The sequence below is a fragment of the Mytilus trossulus genome, chromosome 14 (assembly GCF_036588685.1).
Source record: "Mytilus trossulus isolate FHL-02 chromosome 14, PNRI_Mtr1.1.1.hap1, whole genome shotgun sequence".
NCBI lineage: Eukaryota > Metazoa > Mollusca > Bivalvia > Mytilida > Mytilidae > Mytilus > Mytilus trossulus.
The window spans coordinates 37548741-37565609 of NC_086386.1; the positions used below are offsets into that span (position 1 = coordinate 37548741).

The following is a 16869-nucleotide window of genomic DNA, read 5'->3' on the forward strand; positions in this document are numbered from 1 at the left end:
TGATAATATTATTCAATACATAGTATATAGTTATCAAAGGTACCAGGATAATAATTTAGTACGCCAGACGCGCGTTTCGTCTACATAAAACTCATCAGTGACGCTCATATCAAAACATTTATAAAGCCAAACAAGTACGAAGTTGAAGAGCATTGAGCATGTTGAGGATCCAAAATTCCAAAAAGTTGTGCCAAATACGGCTAAGATATATTATGCTTGTGTCTCACTGATAAGTGATCTTTTTTGCACATTCATTTTTATAACATCATGCATATAGTACCAAATATTGCTTGCAGATTACTGTGCAAAGTTATAATAATAAATTTTCAGTGATAATTTTACATGTTATTCTTTGAATGAGTTCCAATAAGTCTTTTTAAAATAAGAAAATAAACTAACAGTGAACTTATTAACAAACTTCTGGTAAATGATATGTCAATACAGCATAACGGCAGCTGTTGATGAAAAGGAGTTTGAAAGAATTTAGTGTAAATGATTATGTTTTAAAATCACTTAAAAGTCAAACTATTAGGTACTTATCATAAATAAATGGGATATTGTACTTACATCAAGCAATAACCCTTAATATTCTAATTAGTTCTTTATTATAATGGGTTTGTGTACTAACAATAAGCATTAACCCTAGAATATTCTAAAAGAAAACATACACATGCTCACAGAAACTGTGCATCTAAGTAACTGCTTATGACAACCATTTTGAGTTTTTTTACTTGTTATACTTGAAATTTGTGGGTTTTGTTTTACTAGTTAGCGCTTAAAATTTGCAATGACATTAAAGATGTTTGATAGAAATGCACCAAACTTTCGATACAAATCTATATTTTTATGTTCACTGTTGACTTGAGAAGACAGTAGAGATAATAAATGTATGCCTTACCTGTCTAACAGGTGTTCCAACTTTGGCAGTAATGGCAACAACTGTATCATATGGCTGATTGAGAAACACAGGGCTGTTATCATTATCATCCTCAATATTAACCTTTACTACAACATGAGCTTTACGAGGGGGGTCACTTAAATCCTCAACACTAACAACTAAAACATAATTAGAAATATTTTCTCGGTCAAACATTTTCTGTTTGGTTTGGAGAACACCAGAGGTTTGTCCCATGGTGAACATATCATTTCCATTTAGAAGATTGAATACCAAAGGATCGTTTGCAAAGTTCACTACTTGGACAACCATCAGATTGTCACTTATTTCCTTGTTTTCTGGAATGGTCACATGATATTCTTGTGAACTAAACACTAATCCACTACTGTGTGATGTTTTCACTGTAATATTTACGAAAGAAGTTGTTTGAAACTTTCCGTCTGAAGCTTCCACTGTTAAACTATAGCTTGTTTTAAGTTCATTATTATTTGTCACAGTAATTAATCCAGTGGACTGATCTATGTTGAAATGACTGCCACCATTGTTGTCATGTAAAATTCTATACTTGACATTCTGCGATGATTTTGTATCTGGGTCAGTGGCTGTGACCTGTGTCACTTGTACATCCTTGGCAGTAGGTAACAGAAGGATTGCGGTCATTCCCTTTGGCATAAATACAGGAGCATGATCATTTACATCTTCTATATGTATTATAACTTTGGCCGGTTGGTGTGATTTTAAAGCTGGACTTCCCTGGTCAGATACATCAACACTAAATTCAATCTTATCCATTGTTTCATGATCAAGGAGAACAGCAGTTCTAATTGCTCCGGTATTTGTATCAATTATAAAATATTTTTTAGCCTCCTCATCAATAATTGTAAATTTTAATCGTCCGTTATCATTTTCGTCCAGATCAGTAGCGTGAATGACAAGCGGTTTATTGTCTGTTGTTACCACAACACTTCCAATCTGAGCTGCTTCAGAAATAGTTCCCTCGTAGACTTGCTGACTGAATTCTGGGGTATTATCATTGATATCAATAATGTGTATCTTAACAGTAGTTACAGCAGAATAACCAACAATGTTAGAAGCTGATACCATCAAATTGTACGATTTCACTTGTTCGTAATCTATTTTATTTTTCACGTAAATCACACCAGAATTTGGATTAATGGCAAACTTGTCCCCTTCATTTCCTTGAATTATTTCGTAATAAACTGATGACTGACTCTTTGCTTCTAGAACAGCAACATTAGATCCAATTTTGATATCCTCATTTATTTCTGCTATGTAGTTAGTGCCAGTAAATTTTGGAGGTGCATTATTGGAAATAGTGACGTAAATATTGACTGTGGCAGTACTGCTTTGTGGTGGTCTCCCTTGATCAGATGCCTTTATAATTAGACTATATTCTGCTTTCTGGTTTTTGTCAAGCTGTCTTTTGACACTGATCAATCCAAGAGTTTCATCGATTTCAAACATGTCTCCAATGTTACCTAAAAAGAATAAGATTTAGAGTTAAGAATACCAATAATTATAAAGTTAAATATGGATAGTTTAATCAGTTAAATCCAGAATCCAGAGACTCGCAACAAAAAATGGTTTCGAAAACCAATGAGGTTCAAAATGTAAAACTCATAATTCATATATAACCTTATGGCCTTTGTTCTTTTTAAACATCTCTGTTTTATACTAGCCAAATGAAGAAAATTGTTTAAGGAAATAGAGTTACCCCCCCTTTGACTGTACTTTATCATCAGTTCTGACTTGCTCTTCAAAATAAACTATAATATTCATTTGATTTTCATCATTTATATTTTTGACAGTTGTGTATTGAAGCTTATCTATCTTCATCAACAGCCAGGCATAAAAATTTAACCTTGAAGAGCTTTCATTTTTTACATGAATACAATTTTCATATTGCATCAAAACATTTACAAACTTATTAACTTTGAATTAAAAACATTTTATGGGACACATAAGCAAGAAAATGCAATTTAACATTTCTGTAAATGTATTTTAATGGTTAATTTATTTCTATTTCACATGAACAATTTACAATTCTTAAATAGTAACTTTTCATTTATGAATAGGTACCAATTTGTAATATATTTGAAGTTTATTTTAAAATTTCTTTAATGGATTTTTCAGTTCCTATTAAACTATAAGATCTATAAAATAGTACATTAATTCATATCTAAAATCTTTTGAAATATAAATATTTGCCCCTAGTTTACAACAAGACATAAATAAATGCTAAATGATTTGAAAAAAAATCACTATTCATAACATGCACTAGAATTTCTTTGCAGTGGCAACTAATTTGTTTTACTTCAATGGATTTTTTCTTTTATTTAAACAAGCTTTAAGTTGTATGAACTAGATGCAAACTGAACAAACAATTTTAAAATAAAATTTAAAACTATTTTAACTGAACAGGTTCATTCCAACATGAAAAAATATCCAAGATTTAACATAAAGATTGGATTGTTGCATTGTAAAATATTTATAAGTAAAAGGCACTGTAACCTGATGATAAAGTTCTGTTAGATGATTTTAGTGGCTAGCACAATAATTTTGAATTAAATTCCTTGCATATATGTTTACTTCGAACATCAAATTATGTACTTCATTTCAAGTTCCTATCAATACAGAGAATTGAGAAGTTAGCAGGTTTTTTTGGGCCTTTTATAGCTGACTATGTGGTATGCTCATTGTTGATTGCCGTACAGTGACCTATAGTTGTTAAATTCTGTGTCATTTTGGTCTCTTTGTGGAGAGTTGTCTCATTGGCAATCATACCACATCTTGTTTTTTATAAGCTAAAATCTATTCTTTAAAAAAACAAAACATATGTAAAACATGGGAAAAGTATGTGAAAAACTGTATCACTAAAATATGTCCCTTTATAAATAGTTTTACTTTTAAATTCATTTGTCTGTGATCATATAATTTGAGATTTGTCAAAACACAGAGATGAACAATGCCTTTTTTGGAGGTCAAATGTAACCTTTTGGAGGTCATATGTAACCTGTAGTAGATATATCAAAGGTATGTCTTACATCTTGTCAAAGTATGCAAAAATTATATAATTGCTTCATGTCAAAAGACATCTTTCAATATGATATAACCATCTCAGCAAAAAATTAATTAATAGGCAGCATTTTCATCGCCAATTATTTCTCACAATATGCACTACAAAAACACCCATGCACAGAATTATTTCTATTTATTTTTACGCTGGATTGATCAAGAATATCTGTGTCTAATGTTTATATCTTACAAAATATGCTTTAATCTTTAACTTTTTTTTTATCAGGTTAACAATTCATTTAGCAGAAACCTCCTTCAGAGGTTAAAATAGGATAATTTCAAACATCAAGTCCTGTGCTTTGTAATTTTTCACAAGCAGCTGTTTGAAAATTATCTAAATAAAAAGCTCTTTCAAAATAATGCAGCATGTCTTTAAAGGTACATAAATGTAACTATAATTATCAATTTCTTGTGTCATTTCCCCCTACTGAACAAACATAGTTCCTCTTGAACCCTAAGAGGGACATTAATATTCTGTTTACATCTACTGCACCACACACATTTGATATCCCATCTCCATATAAAATAGGAATTAATGTCCAAGGTTACAATGTTGAAAGGAGTTTAGGTAACGTTAACCTTGAAAAAGTACTTCAAAATACAAAAGAAAGACTATTAAATATCCTTTAATAACTACATAATATAATTTCATCTTCCTTTTAAGTATATATTTGGTTCTGATTTCCCAACATTGTCATTAAAATCCATGTTTCATCTGACCTTTATTTGACCTTTCAAAAGAGTGAACAAAAATCTGAGGTCAGATGTGCAGCAGCTGACATAATTAAACATGGCATTAATGCCTTATATAGAACTATAAAGTGTCCAAAGGTCGACTTACAGTAGCTTTAATGATTGGATTGTGTGATTCTGTGCAATTCAGATGTACAGTACAAGAACTTAATGTCAGAGGTAAAATTGAAACACAGAAAAAAAAATAGTTTGTGAAAGTTATACTTTCTTGATGCAGATTTTTGCGTTAATTTTTTCATTAATATATACACAATATCACTTTCTCTTGTGAAAAATTATTTTTGACATGCAGAATGTTGATATCAATATGCTAAAGTATATTTTAGTAAAAAGCAATCTTGTTTTGGTCAATTTAACTTTTTTGAGTATATGTGTAGTCCACATTGTGTAAACAGCCACTTTGCAAAAATTGGGTATGGATTAACGACCATGTTTAGTATGATATAAAACCCTTGAATTATTAAACAAGACTTTAAAGTACTTTTCACTGTCCATCTGTGTAAAATTTTCAATAAATATGGCTTTGAATAGGATAATTAGCATAAAATTAAATTTATAAATTAAGTGCTAGGTGAAAGCCACTTTTAAAGTCAAATCATCAAATTCTCATAACTTTAAAATCAACTGTGAAGAATAAACATAATTTCCATTTAACTTCTTAATAAAATATACAAACACAATTAGAATGTGTGAAATAAAAGAGCCTATGTTAGCGTCCATTCTACCATCACCATAAAAGGTAAAGCCGGGGCTTGTGTTTATGAATAAATAATGATTTAATGATAGTTGTTCAAATTTTCTGCTCCTATGACTTTGTCACTTTGTAGACCATTTTGTTCATACTACTTCTGAGGCTCAATTGGGTATTTCCATTTGCATTATAATTCAATGAACATAAAGTTTGTACTTAAAAAATACATATATTCATTATTTAATATCTTTCTAACATAGCTGCCAATTTTGTGATGAAATGACAAATTTAAAACCAATTCCTATGCAAAACACGTCCAATATAGCAAAACCTGTGGGAACCTCTTTCAGAGGGTTATAAAAATTCACTTAGTACCTATCATTCAATACAAGGTAATAAAACAGTACTCATTCACCTTGTAATCAAAGGAAATTTGATGGTTTTAACCACAAGTACTTTGTACAAGTACTTGATGGTCTTAGATTAGCATGTTGATAACCTCCCAATTAAATATCAATTAAATGTTTGTCATATATTTATAGGGGTACACTAACACATTAACACCCTTCAATGGAGTAAATGTTTGTCATATATTTATAGGGGTACACTAACACATTAACACCCTTCAATGGAGTAAATGTTTGTCATATATTTATAGGGGTACACTAACACATTAACACCCTTCAATGGAGTAAATGTTTGTCATATATTTATAGGGGTACACTAACACATTAACACCCTTCAATGGAGTAAATGTTTGTCATATATTTATAGGGGTACACTAACACATTAACACCCTTCAATGGAGTAAATGTTTGTCATATATTTATAGGGGTACACTAACACATTAACACCCTTCAATGGAGTAAATGTTTGTCATATATTTATAGGGGTACACTAACACATTAACACCCTTCAATGGAGTAAATGTTTGTCATATATTTATAGGGGTACACTAACACATTAACACCCTTCAATGGAGTAAATGTTTGTCATATATTTATAGGGGTACACTAACACATTAACACCCTTCAATGGAGTAAATGTTTGTCATATATTTATAGGGGTACACTAACACATTAACACCCTTCAATGGAGTAAATGTTTGTCATATATTTATAGGGGTACACCATCACATTAACACCCTTCAATGGAGTAAATGTTTGTCATATATTTATAGGGGTACACCATCACATTAACACCCTTCAATGGAGTAATTTGGAAAACATTGAAGTGATGTATTCATTCATTAAAATTTTGCAGAGAAATTGAAGAATTTTGTTTATCTTTAAATACCTTCTCTCACTACACTTTTTCAAACTTAAAAGAAAATAAAGGTTCATATATTTTATTGTAGAAGTGTGATATGTATGCAGTAGAGCATATTTATTTAAAAAAAGAGGAAGCCAGAATGTCCAGAGAAAACAACGACCTTCGAAAGGAAAACTGACAACCCTAGTCAATTAAGATTGGAGTCGAGTGCACCCGTACAAGCATGGTTCGAACTCCGAACGTACAACCTCAATGTTGACTTGCTAGTGATTACCGTAGTAACTACTTAGACAACTTGGCCTTTGATACCCCTTGCATCACTTTGTAGTTGCTTGCAGGATGAAGGCAGAAAAAAGTTTAAAACAACTGCAGAGCTAGGTATGTGTATAATGAGGGACACCATACAGTCACACTTTTACACCTACCAGATTGAATACTGTAGGCTATTTCAGCATTTTCTCCTTTATCATCATCAAGGGCAATAGCCTCCACTACAGATGTACCAACAGCGGCAGATTCAAATACTCTCCCTTCTATGGTACTGGATAAAAACTTTGGAGCATGGTCATTATGGTCTTCTACAATGACTCTGACCCGTGTAAAGTTACGATTGGATGGGATACCCTGGTCTCTAACCATGATAGTCAGTTCATGTGTCGAAATCACTTCTCTGTCGAGTTCCTCTTTTACAGTTATCACACCTTAAAAAGAAGACAGAAATCTTAATGACAACAAAAACTTATAATGTTTTTAATTTTATAGGAACACTAAAGGGTACGAGCACGTTCATTAATTTTTTGTTGGTACCAATTTTCATGGTTTAAGGGAAAATGTATTTTTATGCGTTCCTGATTTCGTTACAATCCTATAGGAAATTTTTATTTCATTGAATATTTAAATTTGTGGTCCATATGAATACATGAACAAGGACTGGAGAGGAGCAACAATATGGTCACAGAAAATGTGTCAGCAGTGTATTTCGTAATGCTTTTTTTTTTTTCGGGATAATGAAATTAACTTAAGATGACACAACAGACAGTTATATGCACAGGTATAAGTTTATGTGACTTTTATTTTGTATTACTCACCATTGATAATATTTGTGTTGGTAAGATAACACATCCGTAAATCACTCGGATCAACATGACCTTGAAATCTACTTTGACATTATGTAATAGATGTCATAATTTCTAGAGACTTTTTATACATGTGACTCTTTTATGATCTTTTTCATTCATAAATTATTAAGTATACAAGCTATATTAAATTTTGTCTTGTTAATGTCTTGAGGTTATCTATAAACTAACATGGAAATAAATCATAATACTGTTACCATTGTTATTCCAAATGACCTTGACCTACCTGTTCTAGAGTCAATGTCAAATTTATTGATGCTGATTTCATTCTCTGCTGCTGTTATAGTGTAGAAAAGGCGATTGTTTTCATCCTTGTCTATGGCCGAGACTTTCATTATACTCATGCCGACATCCATGTTTTCAGGGATAGTGGTCTCGTAAGATGGACTGAGAAACAATGGACTGTTATCATTGATGTCTATAACATTGATGTACACCTGAAAAAACAAAACATATAACAATCAAAACAATTACAAAAGCTAAAATCTTTAACAAATGGTTTCTTGAGATCAAGAAAATCTGTTTCACTATGTATTTGGGACATTGTATAAACCATCACATTTAGATGAAAAGCAGGTCATGGTTTTTTACAGTATACATCTATTATATATGCAGCATAGGACTGTATGTGCCATGCTTAAAAATGTCTTGCAAAACCATAGTTCTAGTAACTTTAACAACTTACATATACAATACCACTATATTTGATATTTCAATGAATGAAGTTTGATAAAAGGTAGGACCAATAAATTTGAAATTTAAGATAATATAAATAAAAGAATTTGTGTGGTATATGTCAAGGAGACAACAAAGGTATGTGAATTCACTTTTTTAGCAAGATGACAACTAATTTAACGGAAAACCTATTGGTAGTGCAGTATATGCCCACTTAACGTAGCTATGGGTAAAATGGTAAATCATTATAGGATTGGCTGATATGCTATCTATTCAAGTAGAAATAAACTTTCATACAGGATATTTTACTGCACTATTACATACATATCAACATCCTTTAATCTTTTTTAAATGACCGAAAACTATATGATTTTAATGAAAAACCTTTTACAAATGCATACATCATTTTGCAGACTTTTGGAGACTAGGGAAAGAAGCATGTAATGTTATAAAGACATTAAAATGGTGAAGTTACGTGATAAGAGGTTTTTAACTTTGAAATATTTTGGCTCTACAGGTACACTGCAGGTTACATAATTGTATACCCTTGCAACTATAAAGAATATAAATTTGTTTACACTAAACATCATAAGCAGAGCGTTAATTTGTAAGAGCATCGTTATCACCGAGATCTAAAGATCCAATGATGAACTTCGGCCTTACATCATAATAATTTAAATTTCCACATTAACATATTTATTTCCTATCAGACATTTTGTCTTTTGATCCAGAGGAAAAAAGAACCCCATACCCAGTTTATCAATGAGTTCGTGACAAAAAACCCGATTGACCTTTTTCACCTCATCCTGTGAAAACTTATGATGTTTCAGATCTGGCAACACAGAAAGGCATGTTACAAAATATATGTGTATTTAATCAAAACACAGGTCCTGACCCTCAGTCATCAAAGAGGAAAATAAATCCTTCTTTTTGTTTTATAACATTGAGACACAAACTTGATTCCTATATTGACAAACTGTTATCACACAGCCTGGCACAAAAGGTTTCAAAATAAAATCATTCTTTTAATCCGATTTAACCTTAAGAGTACACCCATTTAAAGTACAAATATATACATATTCAAGAAGTGCCTGTTTGCTCAATGAACTTAAATAATAGCAACAAATATGTTGAAACTAGAAGAAATTTGTATTGGTTCTGCAGGAATGCAAATTTTAATTTAGATTTTTTTTGTTCAGGCATTTTTCTAGTATATGACATGTCCAAACAAAACTAGAATTATTAGTGGTCATTATTTCTAGTGTCAAGAACCTACAAACAGCTGCTGGAGTAATTATAGGGCTACCTGAAGCAAAAAATACATAACAGTAAATACAGGTTAAACCATTTTTCAATGAAATCTACCGGAAAGGCCAGTGACAATGATTGATCAGTGATTATAACTTCAACCATTTATAAATAAAACATTGACCTCCTTAAATTCAAATGGAAGATGTGTGGCATTCTCTAGCTAATATGCAGCTCAGACGATGCTTGCTTTTGGAATCAATTAAGTCAATATTTAACTAGATTTCATTGAGATATAGGAGCCATCTCTTTGGGCCCCGCTGTCAATAATGTGGGGTAAATAAGTTGTATGGATAATCTGATATGAAGCATTATTTGGAAGTTATTACATAGTCTCACATGTGATTTTAATCTAAGATTTTAAGTTAAAACTGATAAATATTCTCAACTTACTTTCATAGTATAATAGTGATATGACTGCATGATGTGAACTCATTGTTGACTACTCTAAGGTGACTTCTGGATATATGGATTGATGTTTGAACAATGTTTAAAGATGCTGCCCAATTGATATTTGTCACATATTTTTAGAATTATGCCTTCAATATATTATGACCCACCAAGTATAAAGTATGAAATATTAACGGTTCTCGAGAGGTAAAGCGGACACAATTTGTTAAGAACAACGAACGGATGGACAGACCAACGGACTGACCTTTGACCTAGGATGCATACATTATGATACATTTACTATATATGTTAAGTTGAAAATGTTTGTCAGGTATAAAGTATGAAATAATAACAGCTGTCCTCTCAAAATATAGTGTGGATCAAATTTGTTAGCGATGGACAGACCAACAGACAGACAGACCTTTGACCTAGGAAGTGGTACATACATCATGACACACCCTCTGGTGTTGGTTAAAATGGATGTCAAGTATAATATTTGAAATCATAATGGTTCTCAAGATATAGAGCGGACACAATCTTCACAACAGAACACAGGGTTGTCAACTGAAACCAAAGTTTTTTTGACGTTGACCTTTGACCTAGGAAGTTGTACATACATCATGACACGCCCTCTGGTGGTGGTTAAAATGGATGACAAGTATAAACTTTGAAATCATAACGGTTATCTAGATATGGAGCGGACACGATCTTCACCACAGGACACGGGGTTGTCAACTGAAACCAAAGGTTTTGACCTTGACCTTTGACCTAGGAAGTTGTACATACATCATGACACACCCTTGGGTGTTGGTTAATAATCATGTTAAGTATTAAGTATAAAATCATAACGGTTATCTAGATATGGAGCGGACACGATCTTCACCACAGGACACGGGGTTGTCAACTGAAACCAAAGTTTTTGACCTTGACCTTTGACCTAGGAAGTTGTACATACATCATGACACACCCTTGGGTGTTGGTTAATAATCATGTTAAGTATTAAGTATAAAATCATAACGGTTATCTAGATATGGAGCGGACACGATCTTCACCAAAGAACACAGGGTTGTCAACTGAAACCAAAGTTTTTGACCTTGACCTTTGACCTAGGAAGTTGTACATACATCATGACACACCCTCTGGTGGTGGTTAATATACATGTAAAGTATAAAGTATGAAATCATTATGGTTCTCTAGATATGGAGCGGACACGAAAGTGTTACGGACGGACGGACAGACGGACAGACAGACGGACAGACGGACGGACGGACAGACTGATCACTATAGGGAAACCCGCCTTTTCGGCGGGGCCCTAATTAAACATGCCTTATCGATACATTAATTACTGCTGAAGTGCAGTCTGTTAAAGACTGTAATCAATATTTATAGAAATCTTGTCCTTTGTGTTTTATGCAAATATTTGCTAGTTTTTGCACATTATTTTCTAGAAGGGGGATATGTTAAGCTTGCCATATGCAGACACTTATATACATGTCTTTAGTTGAAGATCATATGTTCATGATGTCTTTTCTGGTTTATTGTGATGGTTGATTCAAATCTCATTATTATACATCTTTTAACTCATATTGTTATTAGAACAGTGACCTATAGTTGTTAATGTCAATGTCATCTGGTCTCTGGTGGAGAGTTGGTCTCATCATGGCAATTATACCACATCTTCTTATTTTTACATTTTCTGAGCTATTGTAACACTGTATCTTTCTAAATTTTCAGATTTGACAATGCCAGCCGTTAATTGACCAATTGATTTGTTCCTTTCTATCCGTTATCCAGTAACTAAGACATATACAAGTACCAAAGAACATCACACCCTCCATTTATATACACACATGTATAAACAATTTGTCTCGAGTTATAGCTAAACAATGCCCCTTTCAAGTACTATGTAGGTTTTTATTACATACAAACCCTTCAGAACACAGAGGATCATACAATGAAATTTACCCCATGGTGAAATGTGGAGATTTTTTTTCATGCCACCCTGAAGTACACGTTTAGTTTCAAACTTTTATGATTTCTTCTGGATAGAAACCATGCAAGTTGTTTATTTGAATGAGCTTGCCATGACATATTGACAGCAGAAATTTAACTCATACAACTGGAATCATACATGTGTTTATCAATTTTTTTGCAATAAAACAATTTCTTTTTTTGTTTAATTTGAAACTCAAGCAAATCAAAAGTAAAGTCCCCCTCGACATGCTGTTTCATTACAAAATACAGTTGAAACTAAAATAGGTAGATCATGTACATGTATACCAGTAGATCTAATAATGTATTGGAAATGATACTTATGATCAACCTCCATTTCAAAACAGGGAAAACTTTATTATGAATGTTGACTGGATTTCCTAAAGTAATGAATGCATCATGTTTTTAAAAGCCTTTATTCTCTAAAATTTCAGTAATTAAGTTTTCTGTAAATTAAATTAGTTTGATCTACATTATTTTATAGAAGCTTCGTCTAATTTCATTATAAATGCCACAATTTCCAAATACCACAACATTTTATATTTTTTACAGCGAATTATCATTCTGGTAGGTTTATAGTTGTTTTTCTACTCACTAATAAGTGTTATTTCAAGATTCTATCTTATTTTATTCTCAAGATGAAGCATTATAAGTTCAAATGAGTTAAACTTTATCTGTTTTAATGCTACATCAGTGGCATATTTCTCTCATTTAAAACACATCGCTGTAAACCTCAAGTGAAAATCTTACTACTAATAGATCTAATTTTACCTCCATAAATCTTTACAAAAAAAACAGGATACAGTTATGTTTAAAGGTGTTTTTTTGCAAAGTCGTAATTTTCAACTGATTATTTTTTAAATAAACAAATTTTAGATATCTTGAAAGACATGCTTCATCATTTGTACATGCTGAATTCTAGGCACTTCATTTTTCTATAATTTTAAAATTGTATCATAGCTTTAAAATTTGCATCTATACAATGTTAAAAAAAAATCCAATTTAGCTTACAATTCAAAGATAAGTCGGATATATATTTTAACTGGTATTGTATAAGTGTTTTTAGCCCTCATTTTAGTATAAATGTTTGTCAGATTGTCAGGATAAACTAAATTTTTACACATATAATTTTTACTAAAACATTTAGTAGCAACCATTTACTAGATATGATTAGAATACACAAAAGAGGTTAATTATTAAGATATTTTACTAAAAGGGTAATTTTTCTTCTGACCCCACCCCCAAGCTGTCTTGAAGTACATGTAACCTGGTAACATGTCTTGCCTGTCTAATTTTGACATATTGTATTGCAACCACTACAATGACAACTATTATGGACAATATCACTCAGATATTTATAATGTACCATAGTGCAGGATTGCACTGCGCCATGAAACTTCAGGTTTATATTTTTTCGGGTTATTAATATTCAAAATCCTGGCAAGATATTATCAAATTAATTACCACAATAACTTCCTGACAAGATAAAAGCCTTAGGATTGTTCTTTTGTCACCACCGATAAAACTTGTCTCCTGGATAACACGCCCACACTTTATTGTACCTTTGTTTTAATGCTTTATAAAATATAAATTTTATTAAAGTGTCATGCCAATCAAAAATCACTTCAACCTTAGGTGACCTTGGCTGTTTTTCAAATAAATTCTTAATTTAGGAATTCTTAAATTAGGTACACTGAAATTCTTGCATTTTACATTCTTCAAACATTGAGTGTCTTTTGCCATATTTTATCTGTAATAATTGCAATATTTAAATTAAAAGGACTAATGATAATACTTTACACATCACATTTTTAATAGGTCCTCTTGGAGTTAAAAATTGAAAGTTAAAGCTGAGTAACACGCTATAAATTTAACGAGTTCAAAGCAATTTTCTGAATTCACTTCATCCGAAAAAGATGTGTGCCCAAAAAAACCCCACAGAATTGTTTTACACTGTATTAAAAATTCCATCTTACAATCTTTAAACCATTGATGAAGACCATGAAGAAACCTGGATTAATTAACCAAACACATGGTTTCTTTGTAGTGGTACAAGTAGGAAAATAAAATAGAAGTGTGAATCACTAGAAGTTATCTATATGAAGTGGTTCCATACTTAGCTGATTAGTATTTCTGCTTTATTTTATTGTTATGTCCACCTATATGATAACATTTATATTAATCTGGCATTTCAAATCCATCTCTGGGTTATTGTATTGTATACAAGTGTAATCAGATGTTGGCAATATCTGAATTTAATTATTGTATTTATAAAAATCACAGTTTTGTTTACATTTCTATAACCTTTTGTAACATAGTAATTCAGGTGTATCAAAGGGTCATCTCTTGTTTGTAGATCCTTGAAAAAAAAATTTGCAAAATTCTGAGTCACCCCCTTTAGTAACAGAAAAGCTTTTTGACATCACTTTCAAAGTACTTAAAATAGGAATATATGACAAAATAAAAATTGAGAATGGAAATGGAAATGGGGAATGTGTCAAAGCGACAACAACCTGATCATAGAGCAGACAACAGCAGAAGGCCACCAATGGGTCTTCAATGTAGCGAGAAACTGACTCCCCCACCCAAAAGCCAATATAAGACAGTAGCCAAAAAACAAGACAAATGTACATTTAAACCTGAAAGAATGGGACACAACAAGAGCTGGTCCTGACCTCCATTCCCTGGAAATGTCATAGGAATATAAATATATAAGAGCATCTTTTAAGATATATTGATTTAGGCCTTCAAGTTGCATGTTATTCTTTATACTTCCAGTATAGGATGAGTTTTTAAAAGATTTTGTTGGTTGGATACTGAAGCGAGTAAATATTTGGGAGCTGAAAGTTATTGTTAACATTTGTTATAAAAAACTGAGTGTAGCCTTTCTGCATTTAAATAAGAAAACTAAACACAAAGCGGAAGAGATGGAAGTTGGCCCATTTCAAGTCAAAAGTAAAATCACAAAAATACTGAACTTAGAGGAAAATCAATTCGGAAAGTCCATAATCACATGGCAAAATCAAATAACGAAACGCATCAAAAACAAAATATACCGGTATGTAAAATATGGCTTTAAAATAGACTTTTTTACTTTTTTAAATTGTTATTTGGATGGAGATTTGTCTCATTGACACTCACACCACATCTTCCTATATCTATTTACTGGTAGAAAAGTAAATAACTAGAACTTGAAGGCATATATCAAAATACTTTAAAGTAGCTGAATATAGCAACAGCTCGGCTTTGGTTTACTCATCATGACTATAGAAGAATTTTCTTTGTGACAAGACTTACTGTAGTGAGAGTAACATGTATCCCGTCTGTAACACTGATTGTAAGGTTATAATGATTCTTCATCTCCCAGTCAAGTTTTTTAGCTACTAGGAGAGTACCAGACTCAGTCTTTACATCAAATTGATTGTCCTCATCTCCATCTACAATCAAGAGAAGATTATTATTTACCTTTATATTTCAATATCATTAACATAATCAGAAAAGGTTCATCATGGACCCTTATCTTAAACCTTTTTCAATGGTAAGATGTTAATTCTTCTGAGGTTGCCAGTAATTGATAGCTTACTATTGTATAGAACATTAAATTAAGAATCAAATGCCTTTTCCTAGACTTGCTACATGTCCCTTCCTAATGTTTTTTCTTCTTTTTTTCAATTTTGCCCCTTTAATAGTTTTACTGCTATAACTAGGAGATTACAATTATACTGACATCTGCAGGAAGACAAAGGGCAATCAGTAGGCTAGCACTTATCAGTAAACATATAAATTAGTAAGAGAAAAATAATAGAAAGGGAATTGTAGCAAGTCTAGCCTTTTCCCTAAACTTTTAATTTCAAAAGCTATTGTTATCTAAACAACTTTTGTTACAATCTGAAAAAAACTTTGACTATTGCTAAAACGTAAGTGATCTTCACTACAACATGTTCTTTATTGATACTTTTAATATGGCTTGATGAATTGCTTTGTGTCATTTCCAAATATAGATTATTTTAAGGGTATGCATTTATCATCATAATTCAGTTGATGTTAAGAAGATAGTGCTTTTGATAGAAAACAAACTCCCAGTTTGAAAACCATTCACATTTAGACCCTTAGATGATGAATGGCTGCTTAACCTGTAGAGAACCTACCAATAACATGATACCATAGTTTATCAAAATCACCATCTGTAGCTTCTATCATTCCAACAAAGCCCCCTATCTCAGCATTCTCCTCTATTTGAAACTTGTAAGTCAACTCTTCAAATACTGGCTGGCTAGCTGATGCTTTTGGTCCCTCAATCACCTCTACCATGACCTTACAAGAGTCTTTCTGTCTGACGTCTCCACGATCATATACTCTAACCTATAATATTCAAAGAACATTATGAATAACTAATACCGGTACATGGTTTAATTTGTCAAGACTGAAGTCATGCAGACATATATATATAAAAAAAACAACATCAAAATTAAAAAAAAACCAGTCACATGTAGTTTATATTAGTGTGTTTTTACTGTTCTGAATGAATTGCAAAATACATTTTAATCTGATGATTAATAAAACTAATAAAAATATATTCTAAATTAAAGATTGAGTTTTTGATTTTAACATTTGATTAGGGACTTTCTGATTTGAATTTTCATCTGAGTTCAATATTTTTG

At 31.7% G+C, this 16869-nt stretch overlaps 1 protein-coding gene across 1 annotated transcript in view; it reads right to left on the reverse strand.

Annotated features, from left to right (window-relative positions):
* The window catches only part of LOC134697715 (protocadherin Fat 1-like), a 133322-nt gene that overhangs the window by 32125 nt on the left and 84328 nt on the right, over positions 1-16869 (reverse strand). Inside the window, exons 6-10 of the mRNA XM_063560000.1 lie at positions 16357-16570; positions 15506-15645; positions 8070-8280; positions 7133-7408; positions 899-2394 (exon numbers count right to left, since the gene is read on the reverse strand). Coding sequence (XP_063416070.1) covers positions 899-2394; positions 7133-7408; positions 8070-8280; positions 15506-15645; positions 16357-16570 — 2337 coding nt within the window. The remainder of the gene's footprint in view (positions 1-898; positions 2395-7132; positions 7409-8069; positions 8281-15505; positions 15646-16356; positions 16571-16869) is intronic.